Source organism: Syngnathus scovelli, chromosome 18 (genome assembly GCF_024217435.2).
Source record: "Syngnathus scovelli strain Florida chromosome 18, RoL_Ssco_1.2, whole genome shotgun sequence".
Lineage (NCBI taxonomy): Eukaryota > Metazoa > Chordata > Actinopteri > Syngnathiformes > Syngnathidae > Syngnathus > Syngnathus scovelli.
The window spans coordinates 10,368,392-10,395,873 of record NC_090864.1 but is presented as its reverse complement, the minus strand read 5'-3'; the positions used below and the strand labels follow the sequence as shown (position 1 = coordinate 10,395,873).

General features: G+C 41.9%; 2 protein-coding genes across 3 annotated transcripts; both read right to left on the bottom strand.

The window, feature by feature from the left end:
- Positions 1-241: 241 nt before the first annotated feature.
- Positions 242-3,357, bottom strand: spag6 (sperm associated antigen 6). 2 transcript variants are annotated; one of them, XM_049748571.2, is made up of 12 exons: positions 3,203-3,357; positions 2,858-2,919; positions 2,698-2,793; positions 2,456-2,622; positions 2,166-2,349; positions 1,831-2,036; positions 1,597-1,770; positions 1,372-1,524; positions 1,104-1,295; positions 913-1,029; positions 693-838; positions 242-523 (listed from the first exon to the last, which is right to left on the bottom strand). In XM_049748571.2, exons 2-12 carry the CDS (start codon positions 2,880-2,882, stop codon positions 460-462), a joined length of 1,524 nt encoding a protein of 507 aa, XP_049604528.1. In that variant the 5' UTR covers positions 2,883-2,919; positions 3,203-3,357; the 3' UTR covers positions 242-459. The 2 variants fall into 2 exon arrangements, with proteins under 2 accessions (XP_049604528.1, XP_068504837.1); XM_068648736.1 differs by having other exon boundaries at positions 2,858-3,252.
- A 1,098-nt stretch (positions 3,358-4,455) lies between these two features.
- bmi1a (bmi1 polycomb ring finger oncogene 1a) lies at positions 4,456-25,742 on the bottom strand. Its single transcript, XM_068648817.1, has 20 exons — positions 25,611-25,742; positions 24,769-24,865; positions 12,972-13,127; positions 12,464-12,575; positions 12,067-12,249; positions 11,778-11,838; positions 11,625-11,681; positions 11,499-11,552; positions 11,207-11,262; positions 10,507-10,585; positions 10,217-10,243; positions 7,857-7,983; positions 7,658-7,754; positions 7,453-7,508; positions 7,178-7,225; positions 6,646-6,757; positions 6,520-6,562; positions 6,332-6,430; positions 6,158-6,238; positions 4,456-5,436 (listed from the first exon to the last, which is right to left on the bottom strand). Exons 3-20 carry the CDS (start codon positions 13,108-13,110, stop codon positions 5,086-5,088), a joined length of 1,782 nt encoding a protein of 593 aa, XP_068504918.1. The 5' UTR covers positions 13,111-13,127; positions 24,769-24,865; positions 25,611-25,742; the 3' UTR covers positions 4,456-5,085.
- Between the last annotated feature and the right edge of the window lie 1,740 nt (positions 25,743-27,482).

Sequence of the window (27,482 nt, the reverse complement as noted above, 5' to 3'; positions counted from 1 at the left end):
CACAAAAACATCACACACACACACCACACACCACTGGCTGATCCGTTGATGCACGGGAAGGCAGTTGACCCATTGCCTCGTTCGCGAATGGGGAGTTAGTCATTTTCTTCTTCGTTTTGTTTTACAGCGAGGTGGCACCAGCTTCAATGTACATTACTGACACCTACTGGTTGAAATCATATGAACTGAAAAACTACCGCCTTTACAATGTATTTATTCTGCAGCGAATGAGGACAATGAATATATGTTAACAATTTATTTGATATTCAGTGACATGTATCCTACTCTTAAAGGTACAATTTTACCATCGTGTGCATGCAATCTACAACAGCTTTATGACTGTCTACTCTACACGCTTTCATTATTAATCATAAAACTTCAAGCACATGTTGAATGTTTGAGGCATATTTGATGCATGTGCTTTCACAGTAATGTAGCATGGGGGGATGCCAGATGGTCTCAGGATATCTTAAAGTTCTCTAAGCGCTCCAACAACACTTCTGAATAGCCCGGAGTGTAATACCTGCAACAGCAAACAAGGAAAAATACTTTTTAAACAAACTTGACTCGACTAGCTGGGTGTAACATTCCTTACTATGTTTTCAGATTACAAAAAGAATGATTTTGATCCTTTTCACACTGACACTTTAGGCCCCATTTTTGCTTGTTTGACAAGTCTAAAGTGCGTGTACCTGACTATCTCCTCTGGGAAGCAGCTGTTGATAGAATTAATGTGTTCCTGAAGAACGGAGCCCGGCTCCGCCTGGATCTCTTGCACTTTCTTTAAACCACCGCTGGTCACAAATGCACGACGCGCTAGACTGTCATGAGGTAATACCTGCCAGATGAGAAGAGAGGAGGGGAGAGGAGCATGAAAATCAAATTTAGCATTGGTTGTTTTGACTGACTCACCTTGCTGAACTGGCAGACAACATGTTTGATAATGTTGCTAGGTGCATCGTAGAGGAGGGACTCCAGCGCTGGCAAGTCGGTACACTTCTGTAAGATCATCTTCAGAGCCTTCTTACTCTAAACCCAAAAAGCATTTTGTGGATTTAGCTCTTAAATGAGTCATCAAAGCACGGGCAAAGTTTTCCCCTTACTTTTGTCTGCAGGTCCTCGGAACTGTTGGCATCCATGTAGAGTTGCAGCAATTTGGGCAGCAGGTTGGCAGTGGCGACAGCCTTGGCATGTACAGGGGTGTGATGTCCTATCTGGCCGATGCACCAGGCTGTCACGGCCTTGATGTGGTGTTGCGTCTCCTCTGATAGACACAAAGCCAGCTGGAGCAACCCCTGCAAGAAAACAAAGCGTGAAGCGTGCGCTCCAAGAATCCATGAAAAAATCCATCCATGAAAAAAAAATGCTCACTTGGGAGAGAATGACAGCCATGGCCAAGTTCTCACTATGCGCCGCCACATATCCCAACATCATGATCCCCGGCAACCTCAGACTTCCACGACACTCGCCGAGGTAGGTGATGACTTCGGCCGTGCCGCCGCAGTTTACTATTACCTGCGATAGCTGCAAAAAAAATGACAAACATGTCTTGCACTGTGTGTGTTTATGCCGGCGTGCCTGTGTGCAGTTAAGTACCTCAGGGGTGTGTTTGACCACCTCTCTCATCAGGATGGTGACATTATTTTTGACGCACTCGTCCGGATCCCGGAGGCACATCATGGCTGCGGGGAAGACATCGGCCTCGATCACCATCTCAGCCAGGCACACTGAGTGTTTGCTGATCTGACCCAGAGCGGAGAATACCTGCCTCTGTGTGGAGAAAAGTACACTTGGCTCAAATCCAACCATTTCTTAATGTTTGGTCCTCACCCTGAGTTTGGTGTCTGGGTTGAGGATCATCTGTGCCAGATGTGCAATGGCGCCAGCTTCCACCACAATTTGGGCTAATTCCGGCGTGTGTTTGGCAATGTCACTGAGCACCGAGGCCGCCGTGCGTTTCAGGGCAATCTCGGGCTCCAAGAGGCACAACACCAGCATGGGGACTGCACCTGCATCCACAATGGACTGGGACAGGGCTAGAAGAAAAGAAAAAAAAAAAAACAGCCCACAAGCACACGTGGGAATTGTGAGCACACGTGGGAATTGTGAACATTTTTTCTAAACCCAACAACACAAATATAAAAAAATCATGTCGGGTTTATTACAATCATTATGTCGTGCAATGAAGCCCAGAGCCAAGGCGGCGGCTTCCTTCACACCAGGGTCAAAGTCCTCCAGACAGAGAACGAGCGCGTCCACACCTCCGCTGGCCACCACCGCCTTAGCAAGCTCAGGAGAGTGTTTGGACACCGCACGTAGCACGAACGCAGCTGCTTTCTTATACAACCTCTGCATATAAACATCAAAAATAAGCTTTAATGATAGAAATACCAAAGAGATCATTTCTATGGTTGATTGTGAAATTGAGTGTAATAAGATGTAGAAGTTGACTCACGTTCTGTATGGTAAGCGAGCGGATGAGCTGGGGCAGGATGTCTTCCTTCACTAAATTGTCAGCCAGGTCAGCGTTGTGGACCGCCAGGCGGCCCAAGGCAAGGGCAGCCTTCTGCTGGATGCCGGGAACCACATCCAGCATCAGGGGCCTCAGCATTGACATGACACCTGCAAGGGTGGGCGGGCCATGTACTCAGCTGCACCATCTAGCCAGCCACTTATTGCAAATAAATGCACTCGCACCTGCTTTTTGGAGGATTTCTATGTTTTGTGGCCGGTCTGCCAGATCAGCAACCGTTTGCACAAACTGCATTCTTGATTTATTATACTGCTCAAACACTGTGTGGCACAAAAAGACAATCAGACACACATTTGGCTTACGTGAGAAATCAACCAATCTCACCTTGGACGATCTGCCTTTGAGTCATCGTGTCAGCCGAATTTGGATAGTTTTAGTAGTCAAACCTGTGTGCGGGACATGAAAACATGCGTGACGTCATTTAGCGACTTGACGTCGTCGCTTTTATTTGTTCACTTAATTTCGGCTCCTGCATAGTTTGAAAACAGTGACAAAGGCGACGACGCCTCACCGCAAGAACTGCCGAGGTTATTTACGTCATCACATTGCGCATTTTATGACAAAGAGATAGGCCACCACGCGTCAATGGAACGACTGCGTGTTTGTCAAGCGTGAATCAAATTTGAGCGAGAATTTCGACAAGGAAAAAAAGAGTTCAAAACAACTCACCAACGGATTTTCTTGAGGATCTTTTCAGTCTGACTTCGAGGTAAGTCTGCATAGGGAGAAGTATGCACTGTTGATACTTGTCACCCTGACGACACGAGTTCGCCTAGATCGTCTATTTAAACAGAGTGGTTACTCTTTGCAATTTTGCATGAAACGTATAGCGCGTTTATGTTTCACTTTAACGTTTTGGAGGAACTATTTAAAATAAGAAAATGTACACCAAAAAATATCTTTGTATGTTTTTATTTTATTATTATTTATTTTTATTTTGTTATTATTTTATGTTATGTTTATATAGTCTTAATGCGATTGTGTGATCATCACGGTAAAACTATACTTTTTAAACATTTCACTTCATTTCTCTTCAGTAAAAATCAATTCCATTTTTTTAATTGTTTGTTTCCAACGCCCCTCGTTTTAATCTTAATTCAACGCACACTTTTACAAGTGCCCTCTAAATCAGCAGACACAAGACAGGAGAATGCCCACCAAAGAAGAAATGTCACCCAGAGAACCACGTGATCATCAACCCAGGGTACCGTTTGTGACATTTTGAAGTTTGGCGCAATCAAACTTTATGGAATTACTCAACATGGGAATATGTTTTTGTTGTCGCTTTAGAGCCAATCGCAACAGGAATGCTGCAAGAAAGAAGAACTCGACCAGGAGAGAAAATCCTACCACGCAAATGTTTTGCTTTTGCTGAATTTATGGCTTTAAAAAAAAAAAAAAAAAAAATGAACTCTTCAATCTTAACGTGATAGAACCATGTTTGTTCACGTCAATCAAAGCAATTGGCAGTAATTGTGTTCTTCGACAAGAAAAGAAATTAGACTATCCGTTTTGGATAATTATCTCGAAGGTTTTTTTTTTCTATTTTGCTTAAACGAATAGATTGCAAGATCGAGGTGAACTTTATCTTAAGATGACAAAAAGTGAACTTGTGAAATATTAACGTTTGCTTTTGATCATTAATTAAAACCCACTGCGTTCGTTCTATATTGATTCGTACCTTATCAGTACCAACGCAACGAAAAATATGCAAACACATTTTAATCCGTAGTATTGTATTTTTTTTTTAAATGAGTAAATATCGAATTCATAGTATTCTATTTTTTTAAATTAGTAAATATCGAATTCATTCATTCAAATGACAAAATTAAAAATGTTTCTGTATTAACATTCCACGCATAAATATTTAACGAAGCAAATTACAATACGCATGCTCAACGTATGTAAAAGCAAATCATAGCTTACGTGTAAAAATTGTTTATTTTGATGTTTTACACTGTGCAACAGTAACAATACAATAAGTTGTCCATACAATGAGCAAATCAACAGAAACGAAAGCGGGAGACGTGACATCAATAAGCATGAAACGCCCCAGAAACCGGAGCGTTTTTTTTTAACGGAAAAACACCACTGTTGATTGAAAATTATTTTCTGTATATTTTTATACGTGGCTTCTAGAACGGTTAAAATGTGTAATTTTCCTCCTAAAAACAACGAATTAAAACGTGGGCAGAGAGCTCCAGAGCATAAAAAGATGTCATGACCATGCATTTAAAATCTTCACACACGAGAAGCAAGGCGTTTTGTTTATGAAAATGGGGCGATGTTTTTTTTTTTTTCGTTCTCTGTAAATAAAGATCCAGCATTACAAAAGTTCTAAATGCTTCACTTCATCGCCGGCCCCCCAAATGCTTTAGAATAACATTCCCTCTCACGCAACTTGCCCTTTTCTTTTGAAACGCACTACAGAAATGACACATAGCCATAAAACGTCAGGCTGACGAGCAAAAGAGACTATGATACAATGGTTCTGTCATGGCATGGTAACGGTGTCTGGCGCTGGGCTGGCCGGTCCGGTCCACTTGGTGTCGTCATCCGGACGAGGTCGCTGAGCCATTCAGCGAAACTTTCCGGGGCTTCCCACCGCCGTTGGTACCACCGATCTGTGCGAAAGGGCGGCTGGGGGTCGAGGGGGCCACTGCCGGAGTCCCGTTCACGTTATTCCCGGGGGTGGCGCGAGGGGGAGGCAGAGGGGACTGCTCAGGGTCGCCAAGGCTCGGCAGGGAGGACGACGTGGACGGCGCTCCTGCGGGACTTCCGGCTTTGTCGCTGGCAGAGTCGCTCTCCGGTCCGGAGCGGTTGGTGACCCCCTGCTGGCTGTGGTTCACCTTCAGCTTTTTGCAGCTTGGTCGGACTCGGTACTGAAGCGGTAGTGGGCCCGTCTGTGGACGTTCCAACACGTGAGGAGGGGGGGTGAAAAGGGTGACGTCAGAGACGCAGCTTAGGAAAATTCGGTCCAGCCATCCAAAAAATAAAACTGCATAATACAACAGTCATGATGACGATTTTTTTTAACACGTTCAGTAAAAATAAAAATGTGCCCCAGCACTTGACAAATAATTAAAAAAAAGAACATTATACGATATTAGCTGTAAAATGTCGAGGAGAATTTAGGAACCTTTTTTCATCGTTAAACCTAAAACGACCCATGGCACAAATGTTCCAATAAGCTTTTTAAAATAGAAAAATATGAAAATGTTAAACGTGATGTTAATAATATCAAAACTAAAACACAAAACAGTTCATTTACATGATCTTATATTGGTCGTATGTATTATATATACTACAAGAGCCATATAAACTAGTACACCAAGAAAAGCAAGGTTCAAGTAAATTGCAATGTTTTCTGTGTTAATAATAATAATAATAATTATGGCACAGTTTATATACATATATATACACACATATAAAATTTATTTATTTGAATTAGTCAAAATCCCCCAAAAGCCTGACCTTATTAGCCTTTAAACACTGATATTTTGACTACCGAAATCAATTTACACAATACAAAAATAATAAGTAAAAATACAATTGCGACTTTGCAAATGGGTACCTCAAATAATTATGAAGACTTTTTTGGTGTAAATGTTATATTTGTCTCACCCTTCTCCAAGTGTAGATATACGCTATGTCCATTAAAGTGTAGTAATCTTTCAGGGGTTCGTCTTCATACATGACTTCTACCTAGAGACAGAACAAAATTCAAGAAGAGATATACTAGAAGGGTGAGAATATTATCAACACATAAAAATATTTTTAAGAAGTAAAATAACAGACCTGGTAAGTGTTGGGGATGTCCATTTTGCTTCGGAGGAATTTCCTCAGATGCATGATGGTCATTGCTGCTGGACACTGCAGGTATCTTTTGTTCGCCATCTGCCAAATAATTGGAGAAAATGGATTTAATTGGAAAAATAATGGACCACCTTGAAAGATGGAATTGATTAATTGGAAAAGATGTGAACCTGATCTTTGCTTGAATGCTTTTCTTCAAGTCCCCCTGTCAGTCTGCACACAATCACATTTTTGTTACAAGTGAGATTATTGAACAATTTTTATGATGGCAGATGGAGATTTGAAAATCATCTTACCTGGAACTCTGGTCAAAGAACTCAATAGAGAGGCTGATGATCTCATCATCAGTGATTATTCTCTTGTCCTCATCTGCCACCTCGCCTCGATCTTCATTGGAGCCATTAGAAGCTACAAAATAAATTGGTATTGCACAGACATATTTTTCATTAGTTAAAGTTGAAAATATTCAGAAGCTTTAATTTCATAGTGATACTACAGGGTATAAAAGCATAACATTTTATATATAGTTTTATAAAATTTCAAATCACAAAGGCTGAAATTAGGGAAACAAATGTCAAGCTCCATGTTAGTGGGTCAATATGCTTTTTTAATATGCATATTTATAAGACAGCTAGACAAAAAATATAATAACTATATAGCAATACAGACAAATTCAATGCAAGTGTTTGTAAAGAAAACAAAAGACATGGTTGGAGGACCTAAAAAAAATAGCATATTAAACTGAATTACAATATTGTGGCAAGAAAAAAAGCTAATTGATAATTTCTCCATATACCATTTGGTGCTGATTTTTAATTCGAGACTCACCTTCCACAGGGTGTTCAGCATAAAAGTCTCTTCTCCTCTTCATTTCATCTGTCCAATGAAAAAAAAAGCCTTTTAAGTGCGTTCATTATCTGCAATTGACTTCATTATTTTATAATGATATAACAATGAAAAAAAAAAAGAAAATGCAACATCCCAGTTTACTTCTTGCTGAGTGCCAATTCAAATTAGGGTTTCTCTTTTTCCAATTCCCTGTTTGTGTGTAGAATGTGAAAAACAGCAAAAAAAAAAACATCACTCAGCTATCAGATTCTTACTTTTAAACAGGCCCGGGACCAGTTTATACACGATGTCCTGCAGAGTTTTATCAGACCTGCACAGAGAAAGTCGCACACTTATTTTCCTACTTCGCTTTGCTAAACAATAATGGCTCAGCAAAATGGAAGAAGGTGAAAAGAACAGCTGGCAAAACAACATAAGACACTTCATTTTTTATTTCAAATTTGTGAAGAATCTTCTCACCTAATGTTGAGCAGAGGCTTTGTTTTGTGCACTTGCACATCGCAGATTGGACAATATTTGCTGGTTTCCAGGTAACGGACGATGCACATTTTGCAAACTTGCAAAAAAAGAAAACATAAGGTTTTGATGAGGTGAAAATGCATGCCTCTCATTAGCAGGGTGCGCGCGTGCGCGCGCGCTCCCGCGCATGCTTGCTTACATGAGTGTAGACATTCAATGATAGTGGTGGCGTCAATGAAGTAACCCCCGCACAGGACGCACATGAGGTGAGGGTTGAGCTCGGTAATCTTGATCCTCGTCGTCCGATGCATGATGAGCAAAAGGAGCTGATGGCATAAAAACGAGAAGAAAAAAAAAGAAGACAAAGGACCGACTGTCAGCGCGCCATTTGGAAGAAGGCAGCTGTTTGCTTAACTTGTGTTAAAGCAACATCATCTTTTATGCTAATTTAATCATAAGAGTCATAAATCAACGGGTTAATAAATACGTCCTCTGCAATGCCTGCATTATTTTAAAGGTTACAGTAGGGAAGAAAGGACATGGCTCACATGGAACGGGAAAAAAAGTACGTGCTTGTAAAAACAGTTTCCATGCAGGTAAATGTATTTGTAATTTGCTTCGCAATGAAAATCGGTCATAATTGGTGACATCAACTATCTTAACTCGAATCTATTTCACTTCATTTTTAATCATTTAAATACGCAAACGGGGCAGCGCTTCTCGCGTCAGGTGAATGCCAGTGTTTCTATGGCAACCACTTTTGATGATTGACGTGGACACAATAATTAAAAACCAAGATGTTAAATTAAGTGAAATCTTACAGCGCATGTATGACGAGTATGCGAAGCGCAGTCCTCCCTCCCTCCCCACGCACGCAAGCAAGCACACGCGGAGCCGCTGCGTGGACTCTGCTCACTGCACGCAGGACTGCGCGGCTGCCATTTTGTGCAGGAAAAATGAACCATGCGTCTGCTTCCCCCACGGCGGCGGTTGTGTCAAATCCACTGCGTGAGGCTGTGGTGCTTTTGCGCGTCATCTCTACGATGAAGCGCAAATGAGATCAAGCGCATGATCGGTTTTTTTTTCTTTTGTTATTATGATTTAACTCTACGCCAATACCTAAATTAAACGCAGTTACCTGCTTTGGTGACAAACATAAAAAAATAACACAAAATGCGTTTTTTAAATATGTCGCACTGAGAAGAGCAATTTGTTGTTTCGATAGGACGTTTAACGAGCCCAAAAGCTCCAACCAAATCCTTCCTCTTATTTCTAAACTTTTTAAGATCAAGACGCGCATGATGAAGAACATATGGATCACCGCACCAAAAAAACGTGCCTGCGCTTGATGACCAATAAAAAAGTTAAGCTCACATTTTGAGCGAAAAATGTCCAACTGATGCAGACTCCGCAGGTTACATTGACTTTATCACGCTGAACACAACGAATAAAGCGAGTGAGTGTAGATGTGAGAAAGAATTTTACAGGGACTGGCTGTATGTGTTGTTGTTTTTTTGTCCTAAAATGGACAAATAAAAATCAGAGGTCGAGAAGATGGAAAAACCTGCACAGCACTGAAGCAAACAGATTGGACTTTCGCTGTTCTGATCCATTTGTAATACGTCATGCGAGCTCACAAAACGCGTGACATCTTACAGGACGGCAAAGACAATAAACATGACCTGTCAGATGGCGGCGCAGAATAAATGAAAATATGAATATTTCTAATCACGTTCAGCACCAAACCAGCAGCCCGCGCTGGATCCGAGCCACAGAACTTCGAATGGAACTCCTGATGGTTTTGGCAGCTCTGACACACACACACAAGCAGCCTTTTGTGAAACTGCACCGTTCATTTATTTTTAAAGGTCTCAAGATATCCCACCAAAAGAAGCAAATCAGCCGATCGGTACATGGCGCGCATGAAGAACGGGGTCAACTAACCGATAGTAACAAAAGCAGCCGTTTCCGAACCGTAAGAACCTCCACGTGAAACGGACCTGCATGCACACTTGCTTTCGCCCAGTAGTCGTCCAAGTTTAGTTCATAACTCCGACAAGATGTGACAAATGCGCACAAACGCGATCACCTCGCGTGCACAACCTTCCAAATGAGACATTTCTATAAAATGAGGAGGCTCCGAGCAAACGCGCCTCGTTAGAAGCCTCCGGACGTCTCGGTCGAGCTAACATCTCAGCCGAGTTCGCCGCGCTTCGCCGCGAGCTGCCACAATACACGAACAAAAAAAGCACACAAAACAATCCAGATCCCCCTCAACTCGCTCGGATGCAATGCCTGCAGACCCACCGTGGAAGAGCGTGTTAGCCCGTGGATTAAATCGCTTTCCAACCCGAGCTGGGAACCTCTTTTCACCGAGAGAGCCAGCAGAAAGTGCGCATACACACACGGAGCTCCACGTCGGTTGCTCGCCGCACCGACGAAAGCCTCAACATCCGCCGCTGGATCAGCTCAGAAGGGGGCGGGAGAGCCGCAAAAAGATCCGCGGCAGAACCGCGCTGCGTGCCGCGACGAAGCTGAGGCGATGCCGGGAGCACGTACCTGTGTGCCGGGCTCGCTTGGCTGCGGCTGGGGGCGGACAGACAATGAAAGTTGGGAGGCGAATCAGCAGCAAATGAATCGGAGCCGAGCCGCCATCTTGAAGCAGGCTGCAGACGCTGTCAGTGGCCGAGGCGAGCGCATTTCACACGGGAGACGCCAACGCCGCCCTCCGCGGGCGCCCGTGCACTTTGCGTGCGTGTCCGATCGCCGCTGGCACCGCAGCCCAAAGTCCTCCGGCGTCGGCTCGGTCCGGTCCACACTTGACCACCGCAACTTTGCCTCCAAAATACCCACTTGGCCCCCTCCTCCTGAGTGGAAAGCAGCAGCGGTGGGGTGTGCGCGTGCTTGTGCGTGCGCGCTCCGTGGAAACTGACACCGTCCCCAAAATGGCTTGTACTTGGTCCGCCCCATTTTGGTCACGTGATCCTCCGCTTAAGGGTGCTTGGAAATTACTGTCGGCTGTTTCTTTTTTGTCTTGCGATTTTCCGAGGAATAACGTAGAGAAAAGGAATCCACACACGTCAAGTCACACGTGGGAAAACGCATTTGGCAGGTTGTGTTCTTCAAACCGAAATGATACTATAATCACACGAGTGATTATGAGCGCTCTGGTGCGTGACGCACTTTTTTTTCCAAATTGACATGTTTGCAAAAACAAGATAAACCACAATAACGTCTGAGTGAGGTTCGTGTGGTTATTGCAACATTTTGAGGAAGGTTCAGAGAGCTGCAGCGTCGAACTTGTTCCCCTTAAACTTTCACAGGCACGCAGTGGAGATTTATAGGACCGCGGACAACCGAGATGTGTCCATAATTCTCCAAAGGAGGTTAAATGTCTCCCACGAATGCACGGTCGTCGCGAACACAGGGTGTCGTGATAGCGCGAATTCGGAAGAAATCACACAGCGTCATAATTAAGATTTTATTTTTCATAACACAATGAGCCGAAAAAAAAAACAATGAAGTGCAGGACAACTTGATCATCATCACATCTGACTGGCTTTTTCTGCGCTCTTGGCTGCGTCCTTCAGCTTGCCAACCATGTCCTGAATACGACGAAAAGAAAGAAAAAAAAACATCGCTTTGAAAGATTCACAGAAGAGACGCACCGCGGGCTGCAGAGCTCCAACTTTGCATGTAGTTTTACGACATGCGTTCCAGCAAATGCCATATATCCACAGAAGAAAGCGCCACTAAATGAGCGTTCATAGGCGTATGCCAGTTTTATAAAACAAATAAAAACTGTTTAAGGTGGACTGTTTTGCTCTAATGTTGCCTATACCTGTAACTGCTCCATACTGCAGGTAAAGTTGATGTCCTCAGAACGACCTTTATTCTAACAAAAACATTTCAAAATTACTCACATAAAAAAAAAATAAACATCAACATATTGGATGCATGTTTTTACCTCGGTGTTGAGTGATATTAAGTAGAAAGGCTCGTTGACCTTATCTACCAGTCCATTCTGCCGTGGGACAAAGCGACACAGTGTCATATTTGCAGTCGCCCCCATCACCCCCACCCATTTCTCTTAAAAAAAACAAAGTATGTCATCATATACCTTCACTTGATATTGGAGGCGCCATGACACGTCACTGATGTGAGCTGGTCGCCTTCCAATGCTAAGAAAACAAACAGATAAAAATAGCCCTCATTTGCATTATTGAATAAATACATCAATTCTTATTGACTGATGACTCCTATAGACTTTAATGAGAAAAACAGAGGCGACAGACAAAGAGACCAGTCCAGGGTGTACCCTGCCTCTTGCCCAAAGTCAGCCAACATAAACTTTAGCTTAATGAGAATAAGTAGTATAGAAAATGGATGAATGGATTTCTCTGTCTTACCTTGCTAATAATCCTTCTAACTCCGTTTTGTGTTTCTGTGAATTTAAAAAAATAAATACATAAAATACAAGTTGATCGAGGCAATAATTACAAAACGATGTTTGTGTTGTACTCCTCACCTGATAGCAGCTATTGAATATTTCGATTCTTTGCGAACTGAATGACAACTCCTCAAGGCAGGAGCTACAGGGAGAAATTGACTTTTCAAAACATGTAGGTATATTGACACAATGCAAATATATGCTTAAACATGTTGACTGAATGAAGTTCACCGTATTAGCACAGGACTACAGAGAAGTGTAGACATAAATGAGTGTGTTTACTAAATACCCAAGGTCTTGAATGGACTATTCCCGCTACACATTACCAAGTGAAATGTCCCATATTCTTTATTTACCTTATCGTGGACTCGTCTGCGTTTTGTCTTACTGCCTCCAGGATGAATGTGGTGGTCGCAGCGTGCACCCGCTTCAGCAGGACCCTCTCAACCGGCTTCAGTTGGGGCTCGTCTGCGAGAACAGAACGCGGAAGGGAAGTGACGTCATCAACAACAATAACAACAACCTGATTGACAACAACGTATGCAGCTCCCCTCGCACAAGAATGGAATCAATTCGGATTTACATGTGAATTGAACCTTCTGCTGCAGCACCCAAATGCCGGGGAGGGGAGGTGGAGCTTTGTGCGGGTTGCAAACGTCATGCATAAAACTACGAATACATGAATAGTGGTTGGTTTGGACGAACATCGGCCGTGCTGAGCTGTCACAACTGGACTATTGACACCTACTTCCGGGTTTGATTTCTATTAAAGCAAAGCGAATCACAACACACCGAAGAGCTTTACATGGAGAAGCGAGAAGCGGTGGGAGACAAAGAGCATCTCGCAAAAGGCTCGCAGCTCACCCAGCAAGTCCGCGTCCTGACCGGAAGAGAGCAGCGAGCGAAAGCAGACGTTGACCAGAGCCGGGAAGACGGCGTGATCCACAGCGGACGCTTCGCCGAGAGACTCGAGTCCATTCTGCACCGAATCCGACAACTCCATTTTGAGAGAGGGCGGAGCTACGAGGACACGTCACAGATCAGCTGACAGGCGGGGGGGGGGGGGGGGGGGATCACATGCCGGGGAATCCAGGAGCGCAGATAAAAACGAACTGTCGCTCTTTATTTATTACAAACAAGGGTGGGAGGCAATCGTGGTCTTCTGCCTGACATTTCTGGGGTTGAGGGTTCGAATCTCAAGAGGAATCATGCTAGTCAGTTTAGCAAATACATGAAGAGGCTTTGCAACTCGAAATATGAACCTAAAAAACATTCTAATTGACAGAATTTCAATACACCTGCTAGAGACATGTAATAAAAAAAGCTGTTAGTTAATAAAATGTCTTTCAGTACGAACAGTATTCAGAAAATAATTGAAGAAAATGAATGAATATATACATGATCATATTTCAAGGTCATAGAGGTATTCATTTAGCAACGATGTGCTTATTGTTAGAATTACACTGCATCTTGCATATCAAACACACCTGTCAGTGCAAGACAGGAAGACGAATAAACAACTGTTATAAATAATACCCACAAAAGCGCATCATAAACATATTCATAAAGTCGAAAAAAATTTTCATGCTCCGGGAGAGTGAAGAGGCGGGGCTTGCAGTAAAAAAAAAAAGACGCGGTCTGGTTAATAAACGGCTTGTGCGCAAATCTGGTCAATTGAGAAATTCTCTGTGTAGCCAATCTTGATGTGGTTTCTATATTGCGCGCTATTAAATCTTCATGAGACAATTTCCCATTGTAAGAGCTATGAAATGCAAGTAATGGCTGTGAAAAAGTCTAGATGGAAATTCTCATTTTCTGGTATTCCTCATAATCCAGCGATTTTTTTTTAAACGTTGTAGATTGAAAACAGAACGATGCATTGTAGTCCAATAAATCATTGTTGGCGTGACCTCTACCTTAGATAAACTTTGTGCAAAATCCTATATTTGCTCTTTTACTCCATATACATTCCCTCGTGTTTTATTTCACCTCTTATTTCGCTGCGTAATGTCACGTGCTGATCCAAACAGCACCCACAAACACAACTAATTAATTTAAAAATACGTGCTCATATTACGGCACGTCGCTAAATCTCAATGTCTTAAATTATTTTTATTTTTTTTAAACAAATACGCGTTTTGCTGTGGATGAGAACAAGATGAACTATACATTGGGGCAAATAAATATATGACTATGCCCATCTCTTAAATCTAAACAGTGTGAAGCAAGTCTTTTATACTAGGAGCTAAAATTAAACAGGAAAAAATGAAATATTACATGACGCCATTATCCTGTTACTTACATTTTCCATATAAACCCTTCTTGTTTTGAGTCAGTGAGAGAATGTAAATAAACGACTGGTTAAGGAAACACATTACAATTAAAGACAACATTGTATTCTTCTTTTTTGAATTTTCTGTGACAATTGTTCACACACAAAAGTGGTATAACTGTGTTTCAATGGAGCAATGGCATTTAAAATGCAAAACAATCACCTGCCAAAGTATTAAATACACTTCATATTTAAAATATAGGGCCAAAACCTTGTACCTACAAAATAGTCACTTATCAAGAGACCCCCCACGATGGCAAGTTTGTTAATCCAATAACATTGCATTGTGAGAAAGAGCCATTTCAGCATTTAGGATTGGGCAATACTCTATTAAAAAATAAATAAATAAACCAATAGATAAAATAACACTCACACGCGGGGACAGACAAATGGAAAAAGTGTGACTTTGTGTTTTGGATTGACGCCAAAGACATAGCTAAATAGTGTATTTCAGAATAACATTATTTCTGATACTATGTCTCTGCACCACTGAAAACATTATAGGATGGATCGAGTTCCGTTCCTACGGCTTAGACGTGACCAGGAGTATAAGAACTATAAAAACACACACAAAAAAAACAATAATGACATAAATACAAATTACTAATGTAAGCGAAAAAGCCTAATTTGGTAAACCAGACATGTGGGGTTTTGTGCGTGTCCGCGCGCGTGCGTGCGTGCGTGTGTTTTTGTGTACCGGCATGCCATCTAGTGCTTGCTTGTTGCGTCAACGGGGATTTTTAGAGATGGTGTTATAATTAGCACCTAGGCTATCAATGCCTCATTATCGAGATTAGCATTACTTAAAATATGATTTTATTGTGATTCGGAGGTGCAAGCATTCTTCGTGATAATGTGATTAGGTCGCGCGGACACGCTGCCGGAGGTCACACCTAGGTCACAGTGTTGCACAAGAATACTCTGGATGACAAAAATAAAAAAAAAGATGGATGACTAGGCAGGTTTAGATAGCTCAATCAGCAAGTAAAACTAAAAGTAAAATGTATGGAAGTGCAGAAAACTAAATTAAATATAATCCAAGCAGGAGAATAGAGACTGTTCTTGCCTGTTTTAGCCTGAGGTTGATAATAAATATAGTCCAATTACGTGACAGTAGAATTTATACAATAAGTGCAAGAGGGAAGTATATTGTCAGTGATATTAAATGACAAAGTGATGAATAGTGCAATAACAAAACTCTTATTATGCGCATGCAATTTGAAGTCACATTTAAACAATAACTACAATTAAGAGGCATAATATAAACAACAGTGTAATCAGTGCATAGCGGTTGTGTTGATATGTATAGTATTAATATTACATATCAAATATGTAGACGCATTTCGGTGTGCTCTCGTCTTGAAGACGCGCGCAGTGACGTGCAGCTAAGTGAACGCTAGGTGGCAGTGTTGGGTGTGTGATGAGCTCAGAGGGGAACAAAGAAAGCAGGGAATGAATAACGGGGTGACGCTTTGTTAAAGACGAGACATTCAGGAAAATATGTTGGATATGTGTCAATACGTAGGCCCTGCTATCTTAGGGTGATGTCATAAAAAGAAAATGTGGATCATGTTTATTAGAACTGGAAACGATGGTTATGGATGAGATCAATCAACAAGATATTGCCTGTTGGAGACTATAAATGCCCATCAAAAGCCTCGAGGGTTTAATGTGATTACCATTATAGTACAGCGTTTGCTCAGAATGTCCAACAAATGCCTTAAAATTGGACAGGATGTCATTTTGTATAATAATAATAATAATTTGGGAGTATAATTGTCACATCTTTGTGGACAATAAAACATCTGCATGATGTACGTACAACATAATGTTAATGCTGTTTCACATTTTTATTTTTTTATTAAGAATTGCATTCCTTTTTCTCTCGATTTTTAGTTATTTTTCTCAAATGTTAGATTGTCTTAAGTGCACTTCTGATGTTTGCCCCCCAAAATGGAGGACAAAAAAAAGAAAACTGGAAAACCTCTTATCCAACATTAGATTGAACAAAACAACAAAAACATAGCGTCATGTTATTTCTATATTTTCGTGCGTGGGCTCGTTATTTAGATTTTTTTTTTTTTGTCTTTGTGCCTGTTTGCCGCAGCTCGCAACAGAGCCGACACAGCTGTTCCTGCTACACTGTGCCGGGGAAAAGCAGCTTCCTCCCGGCTGCTGCTGCCCCCCGCGGCCGCCGAAAGTAGCTCGATTCTCGGCCGGGCACTCGACGAAGCAGCGCTTATTGTTCACGTCGAGAACAACCTAGCAAGGTCGAAAGTGTTTGTGCGCATTCGCGGACTAAACATTCTATTTAATTCAAATGGCGGGTCTCCTTTTCACCATGCAGACGCCATATTTCCCCACGTCGCTTGCAGCTTGCAGCCTGCAGCTTGCTGCATGGCTCACTGCTTCACGTTCTACCCACGGAGCGTCTTTTGTTGTGGTCTCAATGGACCGACCCAAAGTTAAAGAAAATGTATGTAGAAGATAAAATATGTATATATATTTGTATGATTAAATATGCCATACCTGTGAATAAATTGTATCATAAAATAAAAACGAGCAATATGCATACACATTAATGCGCATACATACACATTATATATATATATATATATATATATATATATATATATATATATATATATATATATATATATATATATATATATATATATATGACTCGTGAAAAAAAACATTGCAGTCTCAAAGTTTAGAGTTTAGGAATGGGTATTTTGTCACGTTTCATCTTTGCATACACACACACACACACAAGCACAAGAGCATGTAAAGACACACACACGCACACACATGCCATTAGAGTGAGTGAAGGATCAGCAAACCCAAATTACAAACGCTTTACAATCAGGCACTGCAATGGACGGCCCGAGGCTTCCTGGTTTCTTTCTACTAAGGGGGGAAAGGGGTGGGAGTTCTTAACCCTGGATCAACTTTCATATGTGTACTCCCAAAGAAGGATGTCCCTTTGTTCCATCAAGGCCTTCCCTCGCTCTACGTGAGCAGAAAATTGATGACACATGACCATTTCGGACCACTTAGCCTCCAAGAGCATACTGAGATCTTGTGACAATTGAGTAGAAAATCATGAAAAAAAAAAAAAACAGTAAGGTCAATATTAGGTTTGTGTTAGACTGTGTTTTTTGGGGGACAGGGAAGTGTGTGGGCAGAGGGTCTTTTAAAATAACAAAAAAAGTTACTTTAAACTAATTACAGTTACAGTTATTTATTTAAGTATTTATTTATTCATTTATTTATTTACTGTGATTCCTATTGTATAAATTATTCTGTACTATTGTGAGAAGTCTCAAGAAGACCATTTCTACAAAAGTCTGGTTTCTATTAATTACAATATGTTAGTTTCCCATACAAAATCCTTAAACAGGCTAAAAAGGGCCAAGGCATTTTACATAAAGTACAACAGGTCTCGGTTCCACAGGTTACATTTTATGAGAAATCGTAAGATCATCAAAGGTCAATCCTCCATATGTTGTCTCTGTTTGAAATACCACAAAATTATTTTTGGCTTCGATTCCTACATCTCATTCTCAGTTTGTAATGAAAGGTACAGAATTAGCATGAGATTAAAATAATCAAGTTTACACTTGTGAATCAGTGGAGGACTTGTGGTGCACAAATTTCTTTACTTAATGTTGTGTTAAATGAAGACTAAGACAAACATGGCCGCTGGTGTAGAACGAACACAAAAGAAAGGGAGAGAAGTGTCAATCTTCACCTAACTGGTAGCCTATTATAGGGTGAGAGAAGAGACACAAATGCGTGTGGGAGCGAGCGAGCGGGGAACGTAACGAGAGGGCGCCAGCCAGAGGGAGTGTGTGAGGCGGCCGCCGTACGTCCCATTCACTGTCGTGATTAGCGGCCATTATCAAGGCTGCTCGGCCATCGCACTGGATTATTCTGCGGTAAATCGACATGCTGCCGCTTGACCGATGAGTGTTTTCCTGTGCGCGGGAACAAACAGCAAGTCTGATTTCATTTCCGAGCCTTTCTGTCATGCCTCCCATTGATTGGATGCTGTGCTTTCAAGTAGAACCTCTGCTTTGTCAAGACCACCCTGCTTTATTTCTAGTCCTGCTTTGTTGCACTGTGCAGTGATGCAGTCTCGGGGGGGAACGGACTTATATAGAACATGTATGTGCATGTGTATATATATATATAAGCGTCTGTGTGTGTGTAAAACTTGGGGCACGGCAGCAAGCTGCAGTCTGATCCATACTAATGTTCATTGATAGAAAAGTCAATGGCACATTGATCCAGGTCTTGGCTCTAGCAAGGGGGAGGAAGTGTGAATACGGCAGTGAAGACATGAAGAATGAGGAAGGAAAGGATTAGGCAGCTGCGTTGAAATAAAAAAAAAAAAAGTCTTGCAGGCTTTTCTGTGTGTTCACTAATGTCCGAAATGAGATCCAAAGCGAGGTGTGCGAGTACAAGTGTGACCTAACTATTCTCGTTTTTGTCCAGCTGCTCTTTAGATAGTGCAAGCCAGCCTCAAATGGAACCTTGGAAACGAGAAAAAAGGAGGAGTGGAAGGGGAAAATCAATTTTCCCAGAGAGATGCCTGTTGGTCTAATGGAGGTTTGAAAGAGGAAGAAGAGGAGGAGATATTTTCCTCTGATTACCTCCTGTAGCCTCCTTGGCTAGCCTTCAAAGCTAGCATCGCTACAACAGATTGGCTCATCTGACCTTTCTTGGAGTTGTGGGGTCTCGACGCTACTTTCACTAACCACCAATCAGATGCAGCACTGCTCCAAAAAGTCTGACATGATTGCAACTCAATGTCTAACAGAAATACAGACATTTGCTAAATGCACTACATGTTTAAAGTTTCTTAGTGAAAAGAAAAACTTGCAAACAATTTTGCAACCTCAAACAACGAAATCGCTACGAGCGCACTCACAAACAAACCTTCACCGATATGGGCTTCGGTGAATAAACACTTGTCCAGTATTCATTTATTTTTTTACGTTTTCAATGATAATGAACAAAACAGCCGACTTTTAACTGTCTGCTATAAGACAGTTTCATTGAGACTCATAAAAGGGTATAAAGAAGAGGAGGTCAGATATGGTTGAAACCAATAAAGCTTATGCCGCTTTAGTCATTGCAGCAACTTTGCTTTGGGGATTGGAAAAAAAAAATCTCACGTTTTTATATGTAATCAGATATTACCATAGGATTTAATATTTTTTTTTACAATAATTCCCTCTTCTCCGGCTCTTTGTGTTCGCCTTCTCTCTGTATCTCTCTCAGTCTCTCGCTCCTCTCTCTCCGGGCCAAGGAGGTGAAAGTGGCTTCCATGGTAACGGCACACTCTGTTTATGCCACCACCTCTCACTTCATCACAAGCTGTCGATGGCTGTGATTTGCATGTGCGGACCCTCCCACCCTCTGCTGGTGCCACGGGCCCCCACGTATACAGGTATTTTAATGTTACACACTTCCAGTTGATGAATTTGCATCACACCTCACTTGGTTATAGTTTTTAAAAATGTTCAGATTAAATTGTGCAAAATATATGTTGAGGTCATCACATTGTGGTTCCACGGACATGAGTAACAGAAACAATGATTATGACTTCTTTTTACTTCGACCGGTCTCTTCCAATTAGCAAAGTGTGTGTATGTGTGCGAGAGGGGGAGGGAGGGAGGGAGGGAGGGAGGGAGGGAGGGAGGGAGCATTCTGGCCAGTCGGACCCCCTGCAGGGCAGAAAGGGTGTGGAAAAATTCTGTAGATTCCATACCAGGAAATCCATTAGGGCAAGGGGCCTTGTTGGGGCTGGCATGCACGCACAGAGCAGCCGCCATGTCTCTTGTGAACAAATCCTCATTAGGGTGTCATTTCTAAATGACAATCAGCAAGTGGGGGGGTGGGGGGGGGGGGGGGGCATGCGAGCAGCGCTGGAAAAGCCACAATAATCTAAGATGAGACTCGGACAGAAAAGAGAGCGGATTGATTTTAATTCAGCTGCAGACTTTTTTTGTTTTTATTACTTTGTGAGCTTGTTCGAATTGCTGAGTTGCATGTGTTACTTTTTGGAAAGAGGGTAAAGAAAAGACAGATAGGTGGAGTAGCGAGACAAAGTGAAAGAGAGAGCGAGAGAGAGGTTAATTTGCACATATTAGAGAGGGCAGGATTTTTCATTAAAAAGAGATTGAAGTTGATATATGCCTGTGTGCTCCTGACACACTGTACTCTGATTGTGTTAAGTCCTTGACAGAACAAAGGATTGCCACCCCCCCTCACTTTTCCAGACCTCTCCCATTCCCCGTCTCTCCCAGACTTTGTAGCCGATCGAAGATCAGGAAAAGCGTCATTCTCACCTCAAGACAAATCCACGCATATATCTATTAACTTATAATTTGATCTATTTATTATTTATTAATCTTAAACTATGTATCTCATCAACTTTGTTGACTAAGAAAAAGATTTTGATAGTCTACCCAGGGAGACTGTTCACTAGTTTTCTGAAGCTGAGCTGTGATTGGTTGAGACCTGAGATGGGCAACTGTGATGTCATTTTCAGTGGACAGCAAGTGGCAAAATGGCCGCTCCCCAGCTAGCTAAAAATAGGTGAATTTTGCAGCTTCGAAAACCAGTAAACAAACCAAACAAACTATAGTGAAAAGGCTTTGAAGTGATATTGGTGTTTTGACATCATAGTTTGGACTATCAAGAAGGTTTAAATTATTTAATAAGCAAACCTTTTTGGGAGGGGGGGCAAAATACCCCTTAATCTACACCAAGCATTACTGTACATCTTATTCCGCAGACGTACCTAATAAAGTGGCTTTTTTGCTTACCTCAGGCCATGCTTTAAATCGGTACTGGGAATTAGAAAAGCAATAATAACAACTGCTCCTTGTCTTTTTGGGATCGGCCATTTTGGGCGACATAAATCTCCCTCTTTTTGCTTTGTTTAGTTCTCCCCTTTATTTTTACCTCAGGCCACATCTGTCATTCCACGCTGGAGTTATACCTGACCTTCGACCTTAGTTAGCACAGCCCACAGACCTGTTTGGCACACGTACACAAATACAAACACGCGCACGCACACACACACGAGCCCACAAATACACACACACAAAGGCGAGATATTGATTGGTGATAGATAGATAGAGCAGCACGGTGCCTGATAAGAAGGCCATATTTGATGTTTGTACTAGAGCAAGAAGAAAGATTAAATCACAATGCGCAGTCTGCTTTGTCCTTGGGTCCGTCGCCACTTGAGGCTTTGTACGAGTTTAGGACTCCAGCTTAAGCGATGAGGCCGGTCTGGCCCCAGGAAGAGCCATTGATTAACAAGGCCTCTAATGTTTTTCAAGGGCGGCTTTTTCTTCTTCTGCACAAACCAAAAACAAAGTACCATATTTTAGGAACCATTAGGTGCACCGTGTTAAGAGCCGCACTATCAATTAAGGGGTAAATAAATACAAAAATAAGAATGCACATTATTTTGTGATCTACGTTAAATAGATTATTATTAGATTTTACATCATGCTATACAATGACTGACTATATCGTGCTTGGAAGTGCAAATTGGAGGTACCGGTGAGTTGCACCTGTGTGGCAGGAATGTTATAATAATGGGAAGTGTTTCACATATGCACTAAATAAAGTGTTCACATGTGTAAGCCCTGCGGACAAGCGCACTCTCTTTTCACTTTCACGCGGATGCTTATAGAGCCATGCAGGTGCAACGCATGCATTTTTTTGAACAAAAAAATAACTAAAGTCCAATTGGTTAGGTGTGGTTCCCCGGCCCGAGCAGGATCGGAAGCGCCGTGCGTATGCATGGGAGGTCATGTATGTTGGCCAGTGCACGCACGGTCTCAAGGGTTGAGAGATTATGCAGACAAAAGGTGCACCTGGTGCTTTAGATTGAGTTTCTCTCCTCCCCTTCCTCCCTTTATAACACACACACACACACACACACACTTCCACCCCCCTCGCCGCATCTCCTCCGGCCATTTCCAATGTCACCATGGGACTTTTAAAAGATTAGCTTGAAGAACGGCGCTGCTAATAAGTGTCAACAGCTTGGGAACGAGGGAGACTAATGGAGACTGTGTTCTTTATATGAAAAACTTCCCGTCTCAAAGAAAGTGGTGGCGCCATCTATTTGTTCCAATTTACTGTCTTGCCATGTGTTCCGGTATTTTATCATAGTACTGTGCAGGGGTGCTAATCACATCTTTTTTTTTAGATTTGGCCTCAAAAGTGGCAATTTGGCAATGCATCAGTCGAGCGCCATTTCTAAAATGTAAACATAATGAAAAGCGTGACCGAATAGATTGTGTAAACTGGCTGAAATATTAAAAACAATAAATAATATAATTACAAACAAATCCGATTAGTTCAACAAAACCTGACGTTAAAATTGGACAATTCTAAATAAACAAGATGTTTTTTCCTTATAATGAGGTCATGATGTTTTGCAACAAGAACTTAATACTGTATATATTATGTCATCTCTCAAAAAGACTAGCACAGCTTGCTGTCAGATGTCTCTGATGTAAGAAAACAAAGTTCCAAAGTATGAGACTATACTTTGTCTGCATTTGCAGTCTGGCTTTAGTTACACATCACATGACACACACCAGCCGATGGAGCCTTTAACACACACGCACACACACCTGTTTAGAAGCACTAAAACATTTACAGCCATCTGTTATTATTCTAATATTTCAAACAGTCAAAACACAATGATTCCGTCTCGCTCTGTGGTCTTCATACCTCTCTCGTATACGTATGTGTGCGCGTGTGCGTGTGTGTGATTGCACGTGAGGATCAGCTTTTTGTGTTTCTTTGTCCATTCATGCTCTTGTGGGCTTCTAATGTGAGTGTGTGTGCCCCCCACACACACTCTCTCTCTCTCTTTTCCCTTCTTCCCAACTTCCACAACGAATCCTGCAAGCTTCCCCATCCAGCCCAGTGGTCTCTGCTTGCATAATAAATGAGGCCTGTGGATAGGTGGAAAAAAAAAAAAGGGATCTCCCTCATTCGCTCACTCATTCGCTTGCTCGCTCGCTCCCACACAACAACGTACTGATCCATTCCATAAAGCTTGGGTCCATTTCATTTAACAGCTGTTTCTGTTGGAGAAATCCCTCTTTTCATGCCTGTCGTTCAAATGTTTACTGTTCTGTGATTTCAGCAGTTAACACTTATGTTGTTTATTATTTTTGTTTCAATTTAATAATCTGTTAAGAGATGCCTTTGCTGTTAAGCGAGCGTACCTCCTTGCATGCTAACATTTGTAGTAGCTCAAAAAGTGTTGGCGATGGCTTAAGCTTGCCAAATAGGTCATGATTTCAATAAAATAAACAAATATTGTACAAAAAACACTTCTTTAAATATCAGTAGTCAATTAATTAATTAATTAGAATAAATAAATAAAATTTGCATACGTTTATTTGTAGTTGTGTTTCGCCTCAATCTCATCACCTCATTCTAATGCAAAACACAAATGACAAATTCCGCAAATACTTGATACAAAGAAAATCCGTTTTAATATGCTTGTGTGTGAATATTGCTGTTGTGAAAACACAATATATGTCATTATCCTGACCCTCTACCTATCTATTGTGTCTGTTGTTTGTAACCTTTGAACAGCAAATTCGGGGATTAAGGTTCAATTTAACGTTAATTAAGGCTTTAGCTTTGGAAATTGTAATTTAAGAATGTGAACACACAAAATAAATGACAGAGAAATTGATTTAGCCTTTTTGCAAAGTGGTAACCACCTTCTCCTAGCCACTAGAGTGTCGCTAAGCAAGGCACGTTCATTCATAAGCTGTTTTTTAGATGAGCGCATGTAAAAGTGTAAAAACCCTCCCACCTCGTGCAGCTCCTTCCCTGTTTTTTATTAGATAATCAGAAAAGGGCACACACACACATGCACAGGTGAGTGCGTGGAATCAGATGAGAGGATTTCTTAATAATATCATATGCATATGAAAGCTGCTGCTGTTTGATGAATACTAAAATCAAATTTCTCAACCTGACAACACTGGCAAAAAGGGGGAAATAATTAATAACACATCCCACTCTGCCCATCGTTCATGTGGTGGTGCTTTGACGTGGACACGTACACATGTGAGAGAGAGCCCCACAGCATGCAAGGCCTGGAAGAGTTCATAATGAGGAATAGAGCCTTATATGGCCAATCACTTGGAAGTAATTATCAGTAATGATCTGCCTGTGACTGATCTATTTTTACCTGATGATCAAAACCAGAGCTCATCTCACATCTATATCCCGTCACATTCATTATAGACCCCGCACACTTACATTCATCTCTGCCAGCGCCACCTGTCCATGCATGAAGATCCTTGCCACTCCATTCACTGGGATGCAAAACATGGCCCAACAGTAACTTTGGCCCAACCTGCAAGTTAATCACAGGGTGCATCATTTGAATGTGTTCCTCTTACAATGTTTGCTCAATATCATCTTTGCAAAAAAAAATAAAAAACTACATATATATATATATAAAGGAAACCTATGGCTTCTGGTTGAGTTTAATTGAATTTATACATAATTCAGTGGCTTTCAGGGGGGGTGGGCCGGGTCATGTGGCTTCACTGCCCTCAGCTTGATGGTCCTCAAAGCAGACAACAGGTCGCCAAGACAGACAGCAGCCATGCGTCTTTTTATTCCCACTGCCGGGACGTATTTAGAGTACAGTAGGAGAACATGAGAATTTGTTATTTGTATTGGCTGCAAAACACCATGCAGTCGACACGCAGCTAACTGATAATGAAATAAGCGTTAGTATTCTTTTAAAACAGGATTTTACATTATTCTTGCTTGACCATGAACTCATCACACAGATTACGCAAGCAAATCGATTTTTTTTTCTTTAAACAAACAATATTCCTGGCCTTAATAAATGTATTACCATGAATAATGACTTTGTTATTTTTGGCTCTTTTTTATTTTTATTGGTAGTAACGTAACGGACGACTCCAACAAGGAAGCTGTTTGCTCTCAGCCTTGTTGCTGCATTTCCTCTCCAAAAGGGGAAAAGGAAAAGCAGACGAGACAAATTCACAATGAGTCATGTTTAATTGTGTAATTTTATGAACTAGTAAATTAAATATTTTTTCCCCACCCACCGGCCTCCAACTTACCGATATTCGCGAATTTCCGCGAGTCGTTTATGCGAGCTCCGGCTCAGCGGGAGTTAGACGGCAAGCAATGCCGCTAAAGGGCTTCATACTGCCGGCAGCCGCGCGGGTGACCAACCGCCGAGTCCCACAGAGACGCCGCTGCCTTTCCCGAGCAAAGAAGCTTTGTGCCAGTTCCTGAAGCAAAAATATATTCACACAGTATATAAACATTTCCAATCCGTAAATTACGTGGACATTGAAACGTGCGTGCGTGTGTTTGTAGCTCGCGAAAACATGGTGTTTAAAAATTACCATGAAATACTAATGCTCTTGTACTATAAAATAATATTTTTCTTTTACTTTCTACTTGTTATCGTTATTTTTTTCAGCTATTTCGCCCATCACGTACAGGTTTTCAAAATCTTCTAGTGTTTTTATTTCTTGGTCCAAATTTATGTCATCATTATTTTTAAGCTTTTCCTATTTCTAAGCAAGATTGCACTTAAAAATATATTTAATCAAACACGTTTTTGCTACCCCCCTCCCCACATCTCCCTTAAAAAAAAAAAAAAATGCTAATGTCCATGATAGACGCAGGGTTGAATATGTGTGTGTGTGTGTATCAGCAGAGTGTCACTTTGCAGAAGAATACAAGCTGTCTGAGAATGAAGAGGGATGAAGCAGGATCCTGCTGCTTCTTTTCGCCACCATTATCCTACAGGAGAGGGACCTGGTGCGGGGGCATGCACACACATAAACATACACGGATGCATGCACACACAGTGCTCCCTGGGAATTGCCTCAGCTGTTCCCCCCAACGCTGAGTTTGTCCTCGTCCTCTTGCCTCGGCGGCCCTAAAGCTTTATCTGGCAGTTCTGGTTCCTCAGGGCGCTGTACTGGGGCCACTGGCAGCTGACTGCAGGTTCCCAGTCAGGATTAAGCCTCTTAATGACAGCCACTCTGTGATGATTTACGCTGCATTACTGTACACACCAACGGCAGCCCAGTCTTACTAATGGTTTCTTACTCTTGAGCCTCTCATATTTTGAGGAAATTACTATTGGACACTTCTGTGACACTCCATGCATAACTAAGAGCAGAATCAAGAAGTATACTGACAGTATTAATAAATAAAGAGTTACTTCAGACTGTATAGATCTAAAAATAAAGGGAATAATTTCTCTCCAATTAGCAGTAGTGTAAATAAAATTAGATCTTATTACAATTAAGGTAAGCACCTCGTTCAAAAAGTATTAAACGGTGTATTTGTTCATTGAGAATGGAATACGGTTGGATGCAGGCATACCTGATGTGATTGTATCTGTCTCTTAAGCAAATGCATATTTACCCCGGTGTGGATTAATTTGCGGCGCATTACACACACCACCATCCACGCTCACTTTGTGTTAGCTGAGCTACAACAGTCTAATCAGTCGGGGCTTAACCCTCCTGCTTGAGCTCTCAGACAGACACATCTCCTGTTTTCTTCCACCGGGGCTTAGTCATGTTTTGACTTTGCCATCAGGCACCTGGTCAGGCGGCACACGGGGGTCCTCCGTCAGCTGGTGCAGGCCTGCCCCCCCAACCTAACCCTCGGGATGAGGGGGTAGGGAGGCCTGATGATGGACACAGTGGCTCTGCTGTGTTGGGAAGCAGCTTATAAAAGAGATGGTGGTGGTGTGTGTTATTTAAACAGGCTGGGTTTGAGTGACAGCCAGGTCCGATACTATGTAAAGGCAGGGGGGGAGGGGAGGTGGGGCTATTTTGGGGTGAGTGAGCAAGATCTTGGTAAAGAGAGGAGAGAGAAAAAAAAAGGGGGGGGGGTCGCTTGTTGTTGAATTCAGGTTACTTTGTGTGTTGTGAATGCAGGGGAGCTCTATGTGGGGTGGGGGG